This window comes from Ursus maritimus, unplaced genomic scaffold, assembly GCF_017311325.1.
Source record: "Ursus maritimus isolate PB19 unplaced genomic scaffold, ASM1731132v1 scaffold_2, whole genome shotgun sequence".
NCBI lineage: Eukaryota > Metazoa > Chordata > Mammalia > Carnivora > Ursidae > Ursus > Ursus maritimus.
This window is the reverse complement of record NW_024424452.1, coordinates 36,770,736-36,792,246: the sequence shown is the minus strand read 5'-3', so window position 1 is coordinate 36,792,246 and position 21,511 is coordinate 36,770,736. Positions and strand designations below refer to the sequence as shown.

General features: G+C 59.6%; 3 protein-coding genes and 2 long non-coding RNA genes across 10 annotated transcripts in view; 3 read left to right on the top strand and 2 right to left on the bottom strand.

Moving 5' to 3' along the window:
* Nucleotides 1–3,382: 3,382 nt before the first annotated feature.
* On the bottom strand, nt 3,383–8,356 carry LOC121103838 (testisin-like). 2 transcript variants are annotated; one of them, XM_040635486.1, is made up of 7 exons: nt 7,362–8,352; nt 7,230–7,259; nt 7,115–7,141; nt 6,754–6,919; nt 6,002–6,285; nt 3,996–4,150; nt 3,383–3,711 (listed from the first exon to the last, which is right to left on the bottom strand). In XM_040635486.1, exons 1-7 carry the CDS (start codon nt 7,534–7,536, stop codon nt 3,463–3,465), a joined length of 1,086 nt encoding a protein of 361 aa, XP_040491420.1. In that variant the 5' UTR covers nt 7,537–8,352; the 3' UTR covers nt 3,383–3,462. The 2 variants fall into 2 exon arrangements, with proteins under 2 accessions (XP_040491420.1, XP_040491419.1); XM_040635485.1 differs by having other exon boundaries at nt 7,115–7,259; nt 7,362–8,356.
* Nucleotides 4,282–5,268, top strand: LOC121103839. Its single transcript, XR_005836131.1, has 3 exons — nt 4,282–4,535; nt 4,644–4,786; nt 5,095–5,268. It is a non-coding gene; the product is annotated as an uncharacterized LOC121103839 (long non-coding RNA).
* A 1,185-nt stretch (nt 8,357–9,541) lies between the features above and the next one.
* On the bottom strand, nt 9,542–14,736 carry LOC103668797 (serine protease 33-like). The gene is made up of 5 exons (XM_040635484.1): nt 14,307–14,736; nt 13,613–13,775; nt 12,785–13,062; nt 11,256–11,422; nt 9,542–10,536 (listed from the first exon to the last, which is right to left on the bottom strand). Exons 1-5 carry the CDS (start codon nt 14,425–14,427, stop codon nt 10,264–10,266), a joined length of 1,002 nt encoding a protein of 333 aa, XP_040491418.1. The 5' UTR covers nt 14,428–14,736; the 3' UTR covers nt 9,542–10,263.
* LOC121103837 lies at nt 11,468–13,781 on the top strand. Its single transcript, XR_005836130.1, has 4 exons — nt 11,468–11,637; nt 11,954–12,458; nt 13,160–13,257; nt 13,696–13,781. It is a non-coding gene; the product is annotated as an uncharacterized LOC121103837 (long non-coding RNA).
* The window catches only part of LOC103668798 (testisin-like), a 14,037-nt gene continuing 6,844 nt past the window's right edge, over nt 14,319–21,511 (top strand). For 2 of the 5 annotated variants that reach the window (XM_040635482.1, XM_040635479.1), the window contains exons 1-5: nt 14,319–14,410; nt 14,744–14,832; nt 18,454–18,598; nt 18,791–18,956; nt 19,613–19,896. In XM_040635482.1, the coding sequence (XP_040491416.1) occupies nt 18,463–18,598; nt 18,791–18,956; nt 19,613–19,896 (586 nt within the window). In that variant the 5' untranslated portion in view covers nt 14,319–14,410; nt 14,744–14,832; nt 18,454–18,462. Of the gene's footprint in view, nt 14,411–14,743; nt 14,833–18,130; nt 18,353–18,453; nt 18,599–18,790; nt 18,957–19,612; nt 19,897–21,511 lie in introns of those variants that run through there. The other 3 variants (XM_040635483.1, XM_040635481.1, XM_040635480.1) reach the window with 3 other exon arrangements.

The following is a 21,511-nucleotide window of genomic DNA, read 5'->3' as shown; positions in this document are numbered from 1 at the left end:
GCGTCTTACAGGTCTCTTGTGAAATTCCCCCCAAACGAGGGTTCCAAGGCCAGGTCAATTTGGGGAACGCTGCCCACCGTATATCCACTTAGAGATTTCTGACGCATTTTAGCCTATCCAAGTCACCGAACGGTCCTGCAACCCAGAAACCAATTTAACTTTCCCAAAAGTCTGTGATCATAGAATCCTTTTACAAATCCCATTCCACGGAGTACACATGGGAAACCGCAGCTGAGGGGGACCCGTGGGTGAGCAGGGCTGGGCTTTCCCAGGATTGACTGGAGGAGGAGGAGCCAGACGGGGCGTGTGCTGGGAGCCCTCATCCCCTGCGCCCGGCGCACACAGGGGTCAGCCACTCACCTGACGCCTGCTGCTTCGCACGGCAGACACGCTGGCTAGTTTTGGACCTTGGGCTCGCTGCCCTCACCCCTAACGCTCCTGACTGTCCTTTTTCTCTTCCTTCCCGGAGTAGAAATGGAACTTCCGCGCCTTATTTCTACCATGTCGCCATCTGTCATTTCTTCTTTCTTGCATCCGTCCCTTCGTCCGGCCTTGTCCTAGGGCACCGCTCTGACTGGTTCTTCTGACTTCTTCCAGGTTTCAGGATGCCTGCGATGACGCCGGTCCCACCTGGGCAATCTGGATAATCTCCCCATGTCACACCGCTGGCTCAGCCGCGTCTGCAGTGTCTTTTGCCACATAGAGTGACATACTAGGTCTCCGGAGATTAGGTCGCGGCCATCCCTGGGCTCTGTTCTGTTCCCTACCGCAGGGACCTCCCTCGGGAAGGGCAGGCAGGAGGTCAGCTTCCTAAGCCATCCTGCCTGACAATTACATCGTGTTGCCCTCCCCCTTGGCTGGTTGGTAACAGGTCTAGAATTCAAAAACCAAAACAACTTTTTCTCAGATCTTGGAAGACCCTGCAGCACCACCTTCGAGCTCCTACTCCGGAATCTTGGTAGAATTCTACTGTTGCTAACAGTGGCGGCCCTGGCGTTTGTCCTTGGAAGCAGGAGGCTTGAATTTGCATCTGCAGAGCCTCCTCCGTAAGCCTGAGAAAATGTCAGTTGTCCACACACCCAACCAGCTGGGTTCTTGTTCGTTTGGTTTTTAACTTATTGGTTTTGTTTTCTGATAACAACACGATAGGAAAGGGGTAGCGAAGGAAATCTGGAAAAGGCTAAAAGTGATGGTAATCGCCTAGACAGCCATCACCCAGGGGTGACAAGTGTTGATGCCTGGTGTGTCCCCAGTTGCGCCCAACTTGCCACACGCTACAAGATACACAAAGCTCTGGATTGTGGTTACGTTCAGAACCCGTCAGAAATACCTCAGTTTCTCCATAGTTATTCTTGTTTGTGTAAGGGAAATAATAAATCTTAGTGGCTCCCTAAGTCCCTCTGACTGCTGGGGAGGACATGCATGGTGGGGACCTGGGAGCTCTCTCTGGCGAGGAGGTGGGGGCTGGGTGGGGGGTAGCCAGACCGTGAGTGACCAACGTCCCGTCATGTGCTTTCCCACCAGCCAGTGTCAACACAGAGGGGCCCTCCCTTGTGATCCAGTTCATGGAGACAGTTAAACCTGCAACTTTCATCTTCGAGGACATCTTTACCTTGGAGTCGAGATTTTTTTCTTTTCCCCCCTCCCTCCCTCTGCCCTTTCCTCCTCCCCCCTTCCTCCCTTTCAATTTTTCTTTCTTTAGTAGGCTCCATGCCCACTGTGGAGCCCAATGTGTGGCTTGAACTCACAACCTGAGATCAAGACCTGAGGTGAGATCAAGAGCCGTGGTGACACGCCCTGATGCAGCTGTGGGGGGGCAAGCAATTCCACTGGCCACCAGGTCAGGCCCACTGCTCAGGGACCGGGTCGCAGCAGCGGCTGGTGCAGGGCGCGTGTGACCAGGAGCAGAAGGTCACTCTCTACGGCAAGGTCATGTCTTCCATGGAAGACAGCTGGGAATTTGAATGCCGAAGGGGGCAGGGACGGGTGGTGGAGGGGCGATGAGCCCCGAGTTGCTTGCCTGAAGCTGCCAATTCCCTTCCCAGGATGGCTGAGAGCTCTGACTATCTCCGGCCTATCTCAGGAGAGCAAGGGCGGGGGGCACTGCGGGGTGAGTGAACGAGGGACCCAGCGCTGCATCATGATGACCCCTGGGGCAGAGTGTCGATGGTCCCCTGGGCTCTCTTCCACCCTGGGCCCAGAAGCATCCAGCCTGGCCTGGCTGGTGCCACGGCGGGGGAGGTGGGCGGCCGTGGCCGGACCTCCCAAGCTCGTCACTGATTCCAGGTGGGGTCATGTGGTGTCTCCACCCTGAAGGGCACAGGGCTGTGCGGTCATTGCTGGGCCACCGCAGGCTCCAGGACTGCCCATGCAGGAAGGTGCAGCCAAGGCCAGGTAGTGACAAAGGGAGAGTTGGCATGAATGATCATAGGGGCTGTGATGGCTGATGTCTCAACTGAGGCCTGGAGAACAGCAGGGCTCAACCAGGAGAAGGAGGAACATTCCAGACCAAGGGAACAGTATATCTGCAAGTACCCTAAGTCAGGCCAGAGCAGGTCACACAGGTGCCATGTAACAGTGTGGGGGAGCCTTGCAGGGGTGAGGGGTGACAGGAGGTGGCAGGGTCCCTGCAGGGGTGGGGTGCCCAGCCTGGCCAGGAGCCCAGGAGCTCCAGGAAGCCGCTGGCTCTGCTATGTGTGGAGTGGAGCCCCTCCAGCTTCAGGGGGAGGGCAAGAAGGAAACAGAAACGGGCACCCACTCCTGACGCAGCGGTGGCCCCTGGATGAGCTGGTGAGGCGGAGTGGACGGGGGCCTCTCTGCCTGCTGGGGAGGACTTTGGTCTCGTTCGTGGCAGCCCACCAGCATTCGACCATTCCCCATTGGGGAAGCAGAACCCCCTTCCAGCATTCCTCTCAGGATCACGGGGGAGCAGGGAGGTTTCCTTCGCGGGTGCCGAGGCGCACCTGTGGTTTCTCATGGGCTCCAACGGGACTGTGCCTCAGTTCCCCACATCGGGAACCTCCCCATTGGGGCTTCGTGGTATCACCTCCCAAATCAACTTCCTGCACCCCAGTTCTGGTCCCAGGTTGGCGTCGGGGACAGAGGTCAGACCAGGAGCGTCTGGAGTGTGTGTGGTGGAAGGCCCGAGCACCGGAGGGTTCAGGACATTTCCTCCCAGCACCGTCCTTGTCTCCCCAGAGGCTACTATGTCTCCCATAAATTATGTAACTGAACTAACCGCAGGGGTTCTGTGGTTTGCCCCCCAAACCCGAACAGTGCAGACAGCTGGAGCAAGTTTAGGACTTCGGGGGTGCTGCTGGGGTGACTGGGAGAGCGTCCAGGGAGCCACCCGGGGCCACAGAAGGCTCTGCAAGGCACAGACTTCAACATGCAAACGTGTTTATTAAAAAAGGGACAGAGTGGGACGGGGCCTGGCTCAGCAGATGGCCCCAGCTCTCAGGCTCAGGTGCAATCGGGCAGCCGCAGGAGGAAGGCAGGCGAGAGCAGAGGGAGGAGGACCAGCGGCAGGCAGGGGGCTGGCCTGTGAACACCGCTGCGAGCCAGCAGCGTCCGGATCCAGTTGAAGTGCCTACTGACGTTGGTGTAGACACCGGGCCGGTTGGGCCTCCCACAGCCTGATCCCCAGCTCACGATTCCAACCTGAATCCACAGCCCTTTCTTTTCACAGGCCAAGGGCCCGCCTGAGTCGCCCTGGGGAGCAGCGTGGGTGAGCCAGGCCTGAGGCGGGGCCCGAGGGGCCAGTGGAGAGGTGGGGAGAGCAGGAGGGGCTGTGGAGCTGGGCAGACTGGGTGTCAATCCTACCCCCACCCCGGAAAGGAGCAAGCCTCCGTTTCTGCGTCTGCAAAGTGGGGCAATGATCTCTACCCTCTAGAGTGGGCACAAGGACCAAGTGAGGTGCAGGCCTGGGGCTGGGGCTGGGGTGGTGGACTTCCAGGCCCCAGAAGCCCCTGGCTGGGCTGGGGAGGGACACTCACAAAGCAGGCGTCCTTGCCACCTTGGGGACTGCCGGCACAAATCATGTCTCCCCAGATGTCATAGCGGAAGGCGGGCTGTGTGTAAAGGTAGTTACAGATGGCAGTGTTTATGATGCCGACCTGCACCTCCTGGAGGATGTAGGGGGATGGCAGCTCTGCGGGGGTGGGGGGACAGAGAAACATGGCACCCTGAGCCTCTCCTCTGTCATCTGGTCGAGAGGAACAGCACAGGCTACAGGGTGGGGGAGAGGGTCCCTGGGTCCAGCACCCTGCCCCCATGGGTGACGGCACCCTGCCAAGGGCCTGTTCCTGAGGTCCAGCTTCCTGGTCCGTGGTCCGTGGCAGGCAGACGGCAGCCCCTCCCGAACCAGCCAGCAGCCGGCAGAGGCTGGGGGCGGGGCGGCAGCTGAGCTGCGGGAGGGTCAGTGAAAAGCTCTCCGCGCGTGGCCGCACAGCCCAGTGCTTCTGGAGCATTCAGGATGTGCTCTTGGGGCCCCTGGGGCCCTCCTAGGACGCAGCGCCAGCATGACCCTCTTTCAGGTAAGGACAGTTTCAGGGGGAGGTCTGCCTTTCCCATCCCGCCCTCCCCGCAGAGCACCAGGGACATGCCAGAGCCTGCTGTGAACCCAAATCTGGCCAACTGTTCAGTCTAGACCCGAGCCACAGCCGAGCCGGGGCACGGCCACAAGGCTACCACTGACAGCTGATCACGGGTACAGCCTCTCGTCAGCCACGCACTCTGCTGGGCCCTTCCGCGGGGACAGTTGCAAACCTCCGAGCTACTCCAGCAGGTAGGAGCTATTGTTACCCCGTCTACAGATGAGGAGGCCAAGGCACCATGAGTCGAGGTCTCCCAGCCAGCACATGGCTGAGCTGAGCTTGACACAGGCAAGACGGTCGTGTCCACAAGTCACCTCTACCTGCGAGAATGGGGGCGGGGGGGGGGGCTGGGGCTGGACGGGACTACCTGTTGGCCGGGCCCCTTGGCTCACACCCATTCGGCCCTTTGCGCCAGGGGAGGTCTGCGGCAGGGGCAGGACCCCAGCTCTACAGGAACGCAGGGCTGGTGTTGATTTCTCTACCCCCTCCCCAATTCCAGATGTGTGATCTTAAGGACACATTACCGTCTCGGCCAGTGAGCCTTGGCTTCTCCACTGACTCTTTCTGGGGCCTTATGGCAATTTCCATACCTCTCTCACTTTCCTCATTTATAAAGCAGGTATAAAAATGTTCCCAGCTTCATTCATAGGTAAAGTCAGAAGGAAGAAAGACCTCACCCTGCTCATTCCTCAGTCTTGAGAGCCTAGAACAGTGCCAGGCACACAGCACGCATGCCAGAAGCTTCATCTGTTGTTACTGCTGTGGGAAGGGTGCTGCAGGAATGGGCGGGGCCAGAGAGCAGTGTATGGGGCAGTCCAGGCCCAGGGCACCTCCGGGGAGGCTGTGCCCAGCAGTTTCGGGGAGTTCGTGATGAGAAATATGCAAGTGGCACTTCATGACCGCCCAAGGAGCCCCAGAGAGTGGGGTGGGGAGCCGAGGGTTGTGGATGGCTTGAAACTGCAAGGACAGAATAATGGGCTCGGCGCGCCGGACAAGGAAGCAAGGCGGGTAGACGCAGGTGTGGGAGAGCCAGGGTTGGGAAGCCTGGGGGCTGGGTGAGCACCCATGCCGAGGTGGGAAGAATGCTTGGCTAAATCAGTCAACGCCCGAGGCCTTCTGAGGCCCTCCCACAACCCCAACACCCCTGTACTCTGTGGGGTGCAGGCCAGGGCCCAGCTGGCCTCCCTCTCACTGTGGCTTCTGGCTCACAGTGTCTGGCAGGGAGAGGCAAGCAGGTGTGAGGACAGGAAGTCTGTCCCTTCAGGGGGAGCAGGAGGGGACAGCAGGTGAGGAGATAGTGCTGAGCGGCCCCCAGGAGGGATCCAGCTGCACACAGACCCAGGGGTACACGGAACAGATGGTGGAGCGTGGGGCCCCCCTGCCCCGTTCCCTGCCCCCAGCCTCACCCTGATCTTCTTGGATGTCCCCCCAGCCAGTCACCCAGCAGTCGGTCCGGTTCTGGAACTCAGAGGAGGAGGTCAGAACGCAGATGGGCTGGATGTACTTATTGTAGGTGACAGAGGAGGACAGCTTCAGCAGTGCGATATCATAGGACGAAGCCCCCAGATACATGGGGCTCAAAACGATCTCCTCCACACCATAGCGGTTGTAGTAGGCCTGCAGGTTCCAGATGGACGGCGAGGCAGAGAGCTCCCCGAACTGGACCGACCACTCAAAGGGGTCACTGTGCCTGGCGGGGGAGGAGAGAGCGGGCAGGGGTCTTCAGAGGAGGCGGGGCCCCTGAGCACACCTGATGTCTTAAGGGCTGGGGGCAGCAGGGTGCCTCCCCCTGGGGCCTGATCTGGCCAGTCACTCAACCGGCCCCCCACCTCCCGCAGCCGTCCTAAAAAGAAGGAACAGCTGCACAGGGCCAGAGCAGCTGGAAAACTCCACCATCACGGTCGCCACCGGCCAGGCTGTGTGCCCAGCGCTTACCCACCTCCTTCCACCCCCTGGTACACCTCCACCCCGGGAGAAAAGAACAAGACGCGAAAGTGCACGCACATGTTCTGAAGAACATTCTAGAAAGGAAACAGGGTTTGCCTCACGTGGCTGTAGCTGGGCCTGGGGCTCAGGAGAACAGAAGGGCCTCGTCCGCACCCGAAGGCCACGCAGGACCCGGCTCGCCAATAAGCGGGCCGCCCGCCCCCAGACTCACTTTTCAAAGCAGTGCGCGGCCGTGAGTGCCCAGCGACGGTTGAGCAGGCTCGCTCCGCAGTGGTGGGAGCCCCACAAGCGCAGGCTGCCCTGCCACGGCCAGCGGCCCAGCTCCGAGTCCTTTCCGCCCACCACGCGTGTCGAAATGGATCGTTGGCCGCAGGGCCCTGGGACGGACAGACGGACACGCGGCTGAGCTGCAGGACCCCGCCCGCCCGGCCCCCTGCGTGAAGGGAAGGGGCGCCCCGGGGAACACGGAACGGCGCGCGTCAGGGGTCGGGGGTCGGGGGTCGCGTCGCAGGGGGACCCTCCCCACGTGGTCCGCGGGCGCCCGCCCCTCCCCCCAGGGGCCCGGCAGTTACACGTGAGCAACGACGAGTTCTCGAAACCTGGGCGGAGGAGAGGAGAAGATGAGGCGCCCTCTGCGCTCCGGCACAGGGGCCCCGCGCGGGCCATCACGCGTCCTGGACGCCTTACCTGCAAACAGCTGGTCCCCATCCTGAAACTCTGCGGGGCGGGCGGGCGACCGGGTGAGCTCCGCCCGCTCTGCACGCGCCCCAGCCACCCCCTACCAGCCCGAGGGCGGCGGCAGCCCCCGCCTGAGCTCACCCTGCCTCCCGAACACCAGCAGCTGCGCCAGCAGCAGCGCCCCGACGCGCGCACCCATGGCCTCCTCTCCCGCCGCGTGGCGCCCCCTCCGCTTCCGCCAGCTCGGGGGCCCGGCCGGGGCGCCCCCTGGGGGAGAGGGAGCCCTGGATCCGGGCTCATTGAGGGCCTGGCTCATTGAGGGAGACGCTAGTGAGAGACGCTGGGTGCTTGGTGACCACGGAACCTTCTCCAGAGAATGAAGCTGGGCTGTCCCCACACCTCCTTGACTTTGCACACTGGTGCTCCCTCCACCAAATCACCTGCAGAGTGAGGGGCGGTGGGCTCGGTCTCAGCCGGTGGACTGAGGGACAGAATGGGTCCCTGTGGGAGGCCATGGCCCGGTAGGTCCTGGGTCCCCAGGCACAGCAAGGGGCCAAGATTTTCCCTAACACGGCCCCCTCTGTGACCCTTGACACCACAGCACTTGTAACTGGCCAGTGTCCTGTGAGCTCCACGCTGGGGCCATGGGCGTACATGGTCCAAGACACCGTGCCCACGACCGCCTCCTGGAGTTGCACGAGAGCCCAGGCCGTCCCTTCTCCACTGCAGCCCAAAGGATCGCTCCCGCCACAGGTATAGGCTCCCCCAGCCCTCAATACCCCTGTGACCACCTCCCCCGAATCCCGTCCCCTCCCCAGCTGTCTTCTCCTAGTGAACTCCGAGCTCGTTGCAGCCTGGGGTGGCCTCTCCCTGCAGACTCTTGTCCCAGACGGTCACATGGCAGGCTTCTTGGTGGCATTCAGATCTTGTGCTAACATCACCCCTCAGCAAAGCTTTCTCTACTCCCTTCCCATCTACAGCGCACTCCCCGCTCCTCCCCTACTGACTTTCTGTCTCACTGCCACCCCCGCCCCGTATTTTCTTCCTAGATGTTTGCAATATCCAAAATGATGTTTGGTCATGTGTGCATCTGTCTCTCGGCCTCCAGGGCCCACATGTGACAGGCTTGGTGTGTGTGGAATTGAAGGGTTGACAGAGAACCAAGGAAGGGAGGGGTGGAAAGAGAAAAGGTGGAAAAGGAGGGATGTGGATGGGCAGAGTGTCCCTGAGGGTGGAGGGGCTCTGGCTCTCAAGGTCCCTGTTGTTGCCGTTCTAGAGGACCTCCGGGTCTCCTGGCCCAGAAGGAGTGGTGTGGAGGAGCACCGGGAGGACATTAGTGGCCCAGGAGTGGCACTGACCATAGGCTTCATCAGGTGTCCACTAGGTGCTCCTTGGGGGATGTCAGCTTTTGGGGATTGAGAGGTTGGGTGTGCCAGGCTGAGAGAGGTCATTGAGACCCCTCCGGGTAGGCGAGGAGGTAACATGTCCTCCCCTCCCTCCCTCATGCACGCTGTCGCACTCGGTTGCCACCCTACGAGGTGCCCGTAGGGGAAGCGCCTGGAGAAGGTGGGCAGCAGCAGCTGGAGGTCACGTCTGTGGTTCCACATGCACGAGGGGCACACAGTCTTCCCTGGTGTGCCCGGCTGGCTACCCAGCACGCTGCTCCGGCTGGCATGTGTTGGATACAGGCAGCGTCTGGGGCCTCGGGGGCATGGTGACTGCAGCCACGACCCTGGTGGTCAGCCCGTAGCTGTGGGCTGGGCACCAGATGATCCTGGAGCCCCAGCACTGGCTCCTCTCCCCCAGGGCGGGCTGCAGTGCAGGGCCTGCTCTAACACCTGGGGCTCGGGCCATCCTTCACCACAGCCCCCCATCCTACCAGCACAGCTGCTCTCCTTCCTGGACAGGCCCAGGGCTGGGGACGGGGGAGAAACAGGGTGTAGATGTACTGCAGTGGCATGTGGCTCTGGGGGGGGGGGGGGGGGGGTGGGGGATGCTGCAGAGAAAGCCCTGGAGGGGTAGGTGGGGGCTGCAGAAGGTGAAGGGTTCCCAGCATGGTGCCCAGGGGCAAAGGGGGCTACTGAAAGATGTGACCACTCGGCTCACCTGTGGGTGGGAGAGCCAGGCGTAGGCCGGGGTGGGAGCTGTCCCAGGATGGAGGTTGGGACTCCCACCAGAGGGGGCTCAGACTGCCCTCCCCTCCTCCCATCTCCAGCCCCTGCCCAAGGTCCCAGCCCAGTGCTTCCTCCTCCAACAGCCGGCTCCCACATCTCCAGGCTGGGGAAAGAGGGAGAAAGGTGGACAGCAAGCTCAGCCGGGCTCTGAGCCTTCGAGGTTCACACCTGGGGTGGATGGATGCCCCCCCAGCCAAGAGGCAGGGCTGCCAAACCGAGTGGGCTCGACACACCCTGCAGCTTGAAGCCCTCAGCCTCAGTTTCCCTGTCTGAAAAATGGGAAATAATAGCGACACGAGCCTCTCAGGGCTGCTGTGAGCATCCAGTGGCAGCCTGGGGGGAAAGCCCCCACAAATGGGAGGTGCCTTCCCAGACACCCTGTGGGGCCCGGAGGCACAGGGAGGAATGCCTTCTGCCTGCCAGCTTGTGTTTATTGCCTCTCAGATAAGACAGGCCTGCAAAGGCAGCCGCCCAGCATTGGGGGCTGGAAACCCCAGTCCCAAGAGTCCCCAAAACGCCCAGAGGAATCCCCGAGCAAGCGTGCACCCTGGTACTCAGACTTGGATGGTGGGTGAGAAGCAGGACAAGCAGGCTGTCCCCAGGGGTTCCCAGGCTGGCCAGGGAAGGTGAGGGCAGCTTAAGGCCCGTGGGGGACATGTGAAAGGTGGGGCTGGCCTGAGGGCTGTGGGGTCTGAAGGGGGGGAGGGGGGGGCCAGAGGACGTTCAGGAGGACAGAGGCTGGGGAGGGTCATGGAAGGCAGCTGTCCCGGGAGGGTTTGTGGAGGGCTTTCCTGCCGGACACGAGCAGACAGCAGAGAAAGGGCTGAGTTTACATGGCAGAGGCTGAGTCCGCAGGGCTGGCTGCTGGGTTAGGCAAGCCCCAGGGAGGCAAGGGTGTCGTCCCCCAGCAGCCCCAGAACCAACAGCACGGTGGGGAAGAAGAGCCCAGCAAGGCGTGGAGAGGAGTTTTCCGTGTCCAAGTCTGAGCTCTGGATGGTCCTGGCAATCCACGTGGTATACATGCTGACGTTGACGTACACTCCCGGCCTGTTGGGGAGGCCGCAGTCAGACCCCCAGCTCACGATGCCTGCCTGGGTCCAGACTCCATCAATGTCGCAGACCAGGGGGCCCCCGGAGTCACCCTAGGGAGAAATAGGAGTCCAGAAGTGTAGGGCCCACGAGGGAGAAGGAACACAGGGGCCTCCCCAGGCCCACCAACCTCCCGTCAACGTGGCTAGCCAGGTCTAGTGGACGGAGGATCGGTGGGTTGGATGTTTCTGGAAGGCAAGAGAGGTCTGGGAATTCGGGGCGAAATCTCTGGCAGATGGGAGAAGCAGGGCCGTGGGAATACTGTGTTCCCTAAATAAAACCATGTGTGTCAGAGTAGGGGCTCCGGGGGGCACTTCTGTGTTGCTAATAATGTCGATTGCTTCGTTTGGGATGAAAAAAAAAAACCTGTTTGTGATGAAACAATACTGAAGAGGGCTTGTGAGGTAAAGCACGTTTGCTTATAAAAGCAGACAAAGACCACACCAGCCCAGCCCAGCAGCGACCTGCTGCTCAGGACAATCTACCCAGAGGCCCTGAGGTTCTTTTTGGGAAAGAAAAAAAGACATTTCTGGCCCCCGAAGAAAAGCTCTAGGGATAGGGATACGGTCACAGTTTGCTTAAGCACTTGAAGTATTTCACGTTCTGACGATATTGTTACGATTGACATATGTAACGGCAGACAGGGTCCGAGAACATGCTTTTCTATTTGAATTGACTCTGGTATTGAAAGCCCTGCTCTGCCCTGGGGTGGTCCCCGGGGGTGCTGGGGAGGGGGGAGAGCCTGCTGCGCCCACCAGGGGTGCCCGCTCACCCCGCAGGCGTCTTTCTGGCCGCTCTCGAAGCCGGCGCAGAGCATGTCGTCGAGGATGATGGGGATCTCGCTGGAGATGCCGGAGTTCTCGTGGTAGTAGCCGTCGCAGGTCTGGGCGTCGATGAGGGGCAGCTCCAGCTCCTTCAGGGTGAAGGGTGGGGGGAGGGCTGGGGTGGGGAGCAGAGCAGCGCTCAGACGGGCCGGGCCGTGATCGTCTGCCGGCTCTCAGGGGGCCCATCCCTGCTCTCCCACACTCCGCGGGACGCACGACAAGAAGCCCTTTCTTGTCGTTTCTGCATGCCGTCCTCTGCTTCTCGAGGACCGAGGACTGGGGCCTGCATTTGTGTTCGGGAGACCCTGACCCAGGAGCCCGCCGAGCAAGGTGACCGTGTTGAATATTCAGAACCCGAGGAAGAGCTGCTTCCTCCCTCTGGCGGGGCACGCACGGAGCACGCACGGGGCACGCAGGGGGCACGCCCGGGGCACGCAGGGGGCACGCATGGGGCACGCATGGGGCCTGCACGAGGTGCGGCGCTCCCCTCGGGCTTGGCTGCTCTCCCGGTGCCCAGGCCAGGGGCCGGCTGGACACACACTGAGGTGCAGGGCAAGAGCCAAGAGCTGGCGTCAGGGCCTGGCCGGGCCGCAGGGTGTGGTCACGTCGCTTCCCCAGCTGACCCTACTCTTCTTGGCTTCCCAAGGCCCGGCCGAGAATGGGTTGAACAGCAACTCTCAGCAATCTGTGCCCACCCTGCACCAAACAGTGTGCCCTTTTGTGGAAGTAGGGGCTTTGCAGATTAATCAGGATGAAGTCCTACTGGACCCAGGCCGGACAGAAAAGGAGGGTCACACAGAGACCCACCGGGCAGAGGCCGTGTGAAGATGGGGGCAGGCCAGGGCACGCAGCCTCTAGCCGAGGAATGCCAAGCGTCGCCAGGAGCCCTCAGAAGCTGGAAGGAGCAGGAAGGACCCTCCCCTGGAGCTTTCGGAGGGAGCCCGGCCTGCCCACACCGTGACTTCAGACCCGCACCGTCCTGAACAGTGAGAGCCTGCATTTCTGCGGTTTGAAGCCCCTGGTCTGTGCTCATTCGTTATGGCGGCCCAGGACACAGACGTGGGCAGCGGGGTGCTGGCGACCTCGGTGGCTGACCGCGCTCCTGCCCCGCCCTGTGGGAAGGGCCTGAAACGCATCCTTCCCCACCCGAGGTTAGCACTGCCGTCCCTGCTTGTCTGAGAGGGAAGCCACAGCCCCGCAAGGCCGGTGGAGGCACCCAGCCAGTCAGGCGCTGGCTCCCACACCACGAGGGCAGGGGGGATGCGCGGCCCATTCTCCAACCAGAGAAGGCTGGCATTCATCCTTGGTTACTGCGTGATGGGAGGGCAGACTGGGGAGCCTGAGGGAGGGTCCGGGGTGGCAGGCTGCTTACTCGTGGTCATGGCAGTATTTCTGTGGCTCCCCTCTGCTGTGCCCACACCAGTGTGTGTAGGCTGTATGTCCAGCCTTTATGAGTGTGGGGGCAGGTGTGTCTTACGTAGATTTATGTCGATGTTCCCCCAGCCGGTGACCCAGCACCAGGTGCCGTGACCCAGGGGATCTCCGGGTTTGGGGAGGCAGACTGGAAGGATGAGGTCACTGAAGGTGACGGGGGAAGCCAACTGCACCAGGGCGATGTCCGCTCTGTTGTTCTCCTCCAAGTACTCTGGGTGGGTGATGAACCGGGCCACGGATTGGAGCTCCTGGGGCTCCCCGGCCTGGGGGTAGGAGGAGATGGAACCCAGCAGCACGGAGTAGGCGGACAGGGGCTGCTTCCTGGAGGTGGGAGAGGCCAGGGCGTCAGGAAGACTGTGCCAGGGTCTCACGGGTGGGGGCCCAGGACCATCTTGATTTGAGTGTCCTAACATTATAGACGGACAACTATGCAAGTGGAGCACGTGCCAGAAATGAAAAGGACGCCATGTATTCCTTGAGACACCCCCACACGGACCCTTCCACCTCCTCTGTTTGGTGAGTGTGAAACAGGCTTGAGAGGCGGTCAGCTGTCCCTGTGCCGCCCAGCTGCTGAGCTCAAGAGATCCCCATATGGGAGCCTCTGGTCTCTGGGAAATGAATCACTTCTTGGGAGGTGGCCAGTGGGAGGGCCGGGGCTGGGTCTGTCCCCTCCCCCACTCTCCCCAGCGCCTGGCCCAAGGACAGGGGCCATCCTGGGGGATAAGTCACTCCCCTGGAGGATATTTCCCCCCACCTAACTCCAGATGTGCGGAAGACTGTGGTTCAAATGGGGAAGGGAGGGTGTTGGGGAGGGGTGAAGGGCAGGTCCTGGCTCCCCCTGGCTCACACCTGTGCCCCCGAAGATACTCACTGGTCCAAGCAGTGGGCGGCAGTCAGCACCCAGTCCTCAGTGATCAGGGAGCCCCCACACACATGCTGTCCGTCCTCCCTCAGGCTGACCTGCCACGGCCACTGGCCCACCTCGGCATCCTGCCCTGACATGATGCGGCCTGACACGCGTGGGCGTCCACACACTGCGGGGGGAGCCCATGGGCCAGCTAGACGCAGTCCCATCTGGGCTCCCCTGGCCCCGCAGCCCTGCCCTGGCTAGTCCCTGCCGCTCACGGGTTGGAACCCAGTCTCTGCTCAGGCTCCACGAGGTGGAATTCCTTGCGATGTAGGACCGTCTGCTTGAGGAAAGTACTCGGTGGCCCTGGGGGGGGAGGGCGTGCACAGCAGCTGAGTTGGGGGAAGTGGGAGCTGGGAGCCTGGGGGGTTTTTCCAGGCTCAGTGGGAAGAGGGGAGCTGTGAGCCGCTGGCCTGGGGCTCCTGGGAGTATCGTAGCCCAGTGCCGGCCACATCACTGCACCTCTCTGGTGCTGAGGTCTGGCGGGGTCTGAATGAGAGCCCCCTCCCCACATCTGGGCTCCTTAGAGGACCTGCCCCAGCACAGGGTATAAGGGGCAGGGAAGGAATTACACACTCCTCTTGATCCGCCCCCAAAACTCAGGCTCTCTCTCCTGCAGTGCCTGTCTCTCCACCCCCCCCCCCAGTATCCGTCCTACCCGCATCCAGGCTTTTCGCACAGGCAGCCCTCAGGGAGTCGTTGGCTGGGAGACCAGGGGTGCTGTCCTGGAGGGCCACTGGGATGAGGGAGAGCAGGATGGCGGTAAGGGCCAGCTCCATGGTGTGCTCCAGCCACCACTTCCGGGGGCAGAGTCCTCAGACACTGAGGTGTAGAAGATGATTGCGGTCTAGCCCAAGTGCTGGGCTTGCCCCAGGGTGGGGCTGACACTTCCCCGCCTCGTCCTCGAGACTTGGCTCCCACACTGCTCCTGGGTATAGGGTCCCAGGCCTCCTCCACGTCTTTGGAAAGACCCTCAAGACCTTCCCTCCCCTGCCCTGGCCCTGGCATCATAGCACCCACCACCCCCACCATATATGGGGCACTTACTGTGTGCTGGCCCTGTGTCAACAATGCCTCTGCCTCCTGATTCCCCAGGACCTATTATGATCCCCATCTCACAGCAGAGGAAGTGCAACTTCTGAGGTTGAATGACTTGCTCAAGGCCCAACAGGTGACGAAACCAGGTATTTCTACTTTGGGCTCTGCATCACAGTGCCTGGTGCAATGGGGGGGCTGCCGACCCCAGGACACACTCCACTCTGCTCCCTCAGCTGTTTGTTTTCACCCTGGGGCTCTGAAGGGTCTAAGGTGGGGCCAAGATGCCCGGTGAGTGAGAGGGGACCCATTATTTGAGGAGGCGGGGCCGCTGGAGGAGACACCCCTGCTGTCTTTCTCTGACCACAAATAGCAAAGTGCCTGGATGGCCGCTGCCCTGCGCTGGCCTTACCTGTGCAGACTGTGTGGCCAAGAGAGCAGAGCTGAGCAGCCTTGGCACTGGGGGCAGGAGGGATGCAGGACTCGTGCCCTGATGCCTAAGTTTTATCCATTTCTCAAGAAGTACCCATCCTTTCTGATGCCCCGGTCAACCTGGCCTACAGGCAGCTCCCCCTCCAAAGGGCTCATTACCCCTGAGGGGCATGGTAGCTCTCTGAGCAGCCCAAAATACTTAATGTAGGTCAAAATCAAGTTCAGTGAAAACTCTGGTGTTACTGCTTTTTCCATCTACTAGATCTCTTGATTTCTGAGAAAAATGTGAATTTATTTGTATTTGAGTTTTTAGATTTTTTTTTTTTTTTTTTTTTTTTTTTTTTTTTTTTGCTTTCAAAGGTCTATTGTTGGGGGCATAATCTTTGCAGTGGCTTGTAACTTGTGTCGATGTAAAGTATCCCTTTATTTCAATCTTAAGACTCCTAGCCCTGGGGCACCTGGGTGGCTCAGTCAGTTGGGTATCGAACTCTTGACTTCAGCTCAGGTCATGATCTCAGGGTTGTGGGATCTTGTCCTAGGTCAGGCTTCACACTGAGCATGGAGACTGCTTGAGATTCTCTCTTTCCCTCTCGCTCTGCTCCTCCCCTTGCTTACTCTCATGCTCTTAATAAATAAACAAATAAATAAATAAAGTGTTAAAAAAAAAAAAGGGGGCGCCGGGGTGGCTCAGTCAGTTGAGCAACCATCTTGATTTCGGTTCAGGTCATGCTCTTGGGGTCATGGGATCGAGCCCCACGTCAGGCTCTGTGCTCAGTGCAGTCTCTCTTCCCCTACTCCTCTCCCTGCTCTCTTTCTCTCTCTATGAAATAAATAAGATATGATAAAAGTAAATTAAATTAAAAGATATGCACAGCCTTGTGCTGTGGTCGGAATATGTGTGCCCCCCACCTCTCTGCCAAGTTCATATGGTAAAATCCGTATGTTGAAGCCCAGGGTGATGTGTTCAGAGATGGGACCTTCGGGAGGTGATGAGGTCAGAAGGGTGGAGTCCTCGTGAGCGGAGATCAGTGCCCTCATAAAAGAGACCCAGAGAACTCCTTCACCCCTTCTGCCATGCGAGGGCACAGTGAGGAGGATGCGGCTGTGAACCAGGAAGCAGGCTCTCCAGACACCTTGACCTCAGACTTCCAGCCCAGGAACCATGAGAAAGAAGTGCTTGTTTTCTGTAACCCACCCAACCTCTTTATGGTATTTTGTCACAGCAGCCCAAGTGGATGAAGTCATCCAGCAAAGCATTTGACTCAGAAGTGATGTCACATTCCTCTTCTTCCGTGCAGGCTCACTCCATCCCTTGTTTCTGCTGAGCTTGTGTTAGGAGCATACAGAATGGAGCGGAGGAGAGACACCCCCCCACCGCCTGCGGGCCCCCCACCCCGCCACAGCCTTCCGAGCTAGGCCAGTTCACACGGCTGCGGACACATGGCCTGGCTGATGGTCAGCTGACCTGCCGGGCCATCCAGAGCCCCGCATCATCTCTGTCTATTCTCAACCCTTGATTTTATTTTGCTTAAAACATGTTTTGTTACGGAAACATTTAAATATACACAGATTAGAGAAGAACAAGAAACACCTCCTGTCACCCAGCTTAGACGACTGTCGGTGTGGAACCGACCTCGTGTGTCCCTCCGTGTCCGCACTGTTTTCTCTTAGGCAAGCGTTGTAAGTTCTTGCTCTAAGTTCTGAACATGTCTCTCTACTTCATCTTCAAATTTGCCAGGTCATCTTTTAGCTACAACCATCTTATTCCTCAGCCCTTGCCTCAAACGGTTTCTCTCAGCAGCACCTTCAGGGTCCGCCCCTTCTTGCTCTCCCATCGCGCTTTTCGTGGGGAATTCTTGATTCGTGTTCACAAACACCCTCGACGAGCTTTCTGAGGATAGCAGCTAGGATCCTCCAAGTGGTCTGCTGTTCCACGTAATCTCTCGGTTTTCCCTGAAGACAGTTCGGTTTATGCAGATCGATCACTCGGGCGCACGTATGGGCTTTCTGGGAACGTTGCTTTGTCTTTGGTTGTTGGCAGTAGTAGCAGGCCTACGACGCTCCCACGCTGTACCGTCCGAAGAAGGGACTGGCCCTCGACCAGCTCCTAGGAAATCCCCTCTGAGCTTGGAATGTCTTGCTTGAGAAGAGTGTCTCTGTGCCCCTCCGGACAGTTAATGCTAACAGCGCGACTGAGGGCAGCGCCTCGGGCCACGTGGCGGCCTCCGGACCTCTGCAGGCCCTGAGGTCTTCGAACTAAGGTCCGTCATAGGGGCTGTTGGTGCTTATGTGATGGATGTCTGATAAACCCTCCAGACCCCTGGGCTCACGGGAGCGTGCGCGGCTGGCAGTACTTCACGAGCGTGGTCACATGTCATTGCTGCGAGAACCGAGCTCTGCCCATCTGACTCCACTGTGAAGGGGAAACTAGAAGCTTCCACGTGGTCTCTCCTGGACCCTGCCCTCTGTACCTTTTGCATTTGCTGATGCTCCCCGTACCACTGTAGTGAGCCGCAACCACGAGTATAACAGCTTCTGGAGGTTCTGTGAGACCTTCTAGTGAATCGCGACTCAGAGGGCGTCCTGGGGGTCCCAGTTCAGTTGTCCATTCACAGCTGTAACTGAAGAGAGAACTTGGTGACCTTGGTGCCCTGCAACCCTGCCCACGGAAAAGGAAGGCTGCCTGTGGGCTCTGCGGAGTCGGGTGGGGCCAGTTGGGAGCAGCAGGCGAACGGAGGCTAAGAGCCCTCCCGGTGGTCAAAATCGGCTCCTGGCTCCTGTGAATGACCACTGCTTTGAGCAGCAGCCCGATACTGCCAGGCCCCCGACGGGCACCCAGGAAGGACGTGTTCCCACGGGAGTCCGGGCTACGGGCCAGCCTTGGCCCTTCCCGGAGGAGGGCGAGGGTGGAGGAACGGGGACAACTGGGGGGCGACGGGGGGGGGCAGGTGCCGCCAGGACCCCAGGGTCGCCGACAAGCGGGACTGTGTGGGCGCACGGTGGGGTTGGGGGACCCAGCCCGAGTCGAAGCTCTGAGCCGGGCGTCGGGAGGTCCGACGTTTCCCGACGACGGCCCCTGCGCCCTGAGAGGTCCAGCTGCGGGAAGGTGCGGGCCCGCGTAGCGGGCGCTCCTTCTCCCCCGGAAGCGGAGGGGGCGCCACGCGGCGGGAGAGGAGGCCATGGGTGCGCGCGTCGGGGCGCTGCTGCTGGCGCAGCTGCTGGTGTTCGGGAGGCAGGGTGAGCTCAGGCGGGGGCTGCCGCCGCCCTCGGGCTGGTAGGGGTGGCTGGGGCGCGTGCAGAGCGGGCGGAGCTCACCCGGTCGCCCGCCCGCCCCGCAGAGTTTCAGGATGGGGACCAGCTGTTTGCAGGTAAGGCGTCCAGGACGCGTGATGGCCCGCGCGGGGCCCCTGTGCCGGAGCGCAGAGGGCGCCTCATCTTCTCCTCTCCTCCGCCCAGGTTTCGAGAACTCGTCGTTGCTCACGTGTAACTGCCGGGCCCCTGGGGGGGAAGGGCGGACGCGGACCACGTGGGGAGGGTCCCCCTGCGACACGACCCCCGACCCCCGACCCCTGACGCTCGCCGTTCCGTGTTCCCCGGGGCGCCCCTTCCCTTCACGCAGGGGGCCGGGCGGGCGGGGTCCTGCAGCTCAGCCGCGTGTCCATCTGTCCGTCCCAGGGCCCTGCGGCCGCCGCAAAATCGAGCCGCGTGTGGTGGGCGGAAAGGACTCGGAGCTGGGCCGCTGGCCGTGGCAGGTCAGCCTGCGCAGGGGTAAATACCACCGCTGCGGAGCGAGCCTGCTCAACCGTCGCTGGGCACTCACGGCCGCGCACTGCTTCCTACAGTGAGTCCGGGGGTGAGCGGCCCCCAGACCAGGGGACAGGGCGAGGGTGGGGGGCGTCCGGGTCCTGCGCGCCCTTCCGGTGCGGATACGGCCCTCGTGTTCTCCTGAGCCCCAGGCCCGACTGCAGCCACGTGAAGAAAACCCTGTTTCCCTTCTAGAACGTTCTTCAGAACATTCACAGGCACTTTTGTGTCTTTTTCTTTTCTGTCTTCTTTTCTCCCCAAATGGCAGCACCAGGTGTCCCCTTCCTCATCCCACCTCCGGGTGGTGGTAGGCGCTGGGCACAGAGCCTGGCCGGTGGCGACGGTGGTGGTGGAGTTTTCCAGCTGCTCTGGCCCTGTGCAGCTGTTCATTCTTTTTAAGGACGGCTGTGGGAGGTGACAGGCTGGTTGAGTGACTGGCCAGATCAGGCCCCAGGGGGAGGCACCCTGCTGCCCCAGCCCCAAGTCCCCAGAGTCTAGGACTTTGGTCCATCTTCTCTGGGCAGTTATCATTTCTACACTGGCCGCTTTGGCCGGTGAGGGGAACCTTAATAGTGTGCGGGATGAGCCCTAGTAGCCCCTGCAGCAGTGTCACCTCAGGGAGTGGGCCCCCGATGTGCTCAGGGGGGCCTCCCTTCTCTAAGGATCCCTGACTGCTCTCTCCTCCCTGGCCAGGCACAGTGATCCCTCGAAATGGACGGCTCAGATTGGTGAGCTGTCTTCTAGGCCAAGTTCCTGGAAAGTGTGGAACTTCTATCATCGTTATAGGGTGAAAGATATTATTATATATCCCCAATTCGGTGGGACTTCACTCAAGGACATCGCCCTGCTGAAGCTGTCCTCTTCTGTCACCTACAATAAGTACATCCAGCCCATCTGCGTTCTGACCTCCTCCTCTGAGTTCCAGAACCGGACCGACTGCTGGGTGACTGGCTGGGGGGACATCCAAGAAGATCAGGGTGAGGCTGGGGGCAGGGAACGGGGCAGGGGGGCCCCACGCTCCACCATCTGTTCCGTGTACCCCTGGGTCTGTGTGCAGCTGGGTCCCTCCTGGGGGCCGCTCAGCACTATCTCCTCACCTGCTGTCCCCTCCTGCTCCCCCTGAAGGGACAGACTTCCTGTCCTCACACCTGCTTGCCTCTCCCTGCCAGACACTGTGAGCCAGAAGCCACGTGAGAGGGAGGCCAGCTGGGCCCTGGCCTGCACCCCCCAGACTGCAGGGGTGTGGAAGTTTTGAGGGTGGACTTGTCAGAAAGACCTCAGGTGTTTAGGGGCTTTTTAATTCAGATTTAACTCACAAAACATAAAATTCACCATTTTATTTATTTTTATTTTTTTTTTAAGATTTTATTTTATTTATTTGACAGAAACAGCCAGTGAGAGAGGGAACACAAGCAGGGGGAGTGGGAGAGGAAGAAGCAGGCTTCCAGCGGAGGAGCCCGATGTGGGGCTCGATCCCAGAACACCGGCATCACACCCTGAGCCGAAGGCAGATGCCCAATGACTGCGCCACCCAGGCGCCCCAAAATTCACCATTTTAAAGTGTAGAATTCTGTGGCATTTAATTCAGCACCTTCAGAGCGTAGAACCATCACGTCTATCAAGTTCCAAAACATTTTCATCACTTCCCAAGGAAATCCGACAGTCGCTAAGCGGTCCCTCCTTACCTTCCCTTTCCAGCCTTTGGTAACCACTAACAAGCTTTCGTCTTTATGGATTTACATACTCTGGGTATTTCATGTAAACACATTCATACACTATGTGACCTTTTGTCTTCGGCTTCGCTCAGCAGAATGTTTTCAGGATTCGTACGTGTGATCCTATGTGTCAGAATCTCATCCCTTTTTTGGCTGAGTAATACCCCGCGGTACCGGCGGGCACACCGTCTGTTAGCCGGTCTTCCACGGGTGGACATTTGCATTGTTTCTGCCTTTGGGGACTTGTGAATAGAGCTGCTATAAACATTAACATAAAATTTTTGTTTGAACACCACTTTTCAGTTCTTTTGTGTATATATTTAGGAGTGTAATTGCTGAATCATGGGGTAATTCTGTGTTTAACTTTTTGAGGAACCAAGAAACGGTGTTCGACAACAGCTGCACCATTTTACGTTCCCATCGACAATGAGTGAGGGTTATAATTTCTCCCCATTCTCCTCAACACTTGTTTGAACTTTTTCCTCCATCCTAGCGGATGTGAAGTGGCATCCCATTGGGGTTTTGATTTGCATTTCCCTAATATGACCAGTGATACTGAGATCTTTTCATGTGCTTGTTGGCTGTTTGGAGAAATGCCTATTCAAGGCCTTTACCCATTTCTTTTTTGAAAGATTTTATTTATTTATTTATTTGACAGAGAGAGAGGCAGCAAGAGAGGGAACACAAGCAGGGGGAGTGGGAGAGGGAGAAGCAGGCTTCCTGCTGAGCAGGGACCCTGATGTGGGGCTCGATCCCAGGACCCTGTGATCAGGCCCTGAGCCGAAGGCAGACGCTTGACGACTGAGCCACCCAGGCTCCCCCTTTACCCATTTTTAAATTGAGTTGTCTTTGTTGTTGAGTTGTCCATTTTTTTTTT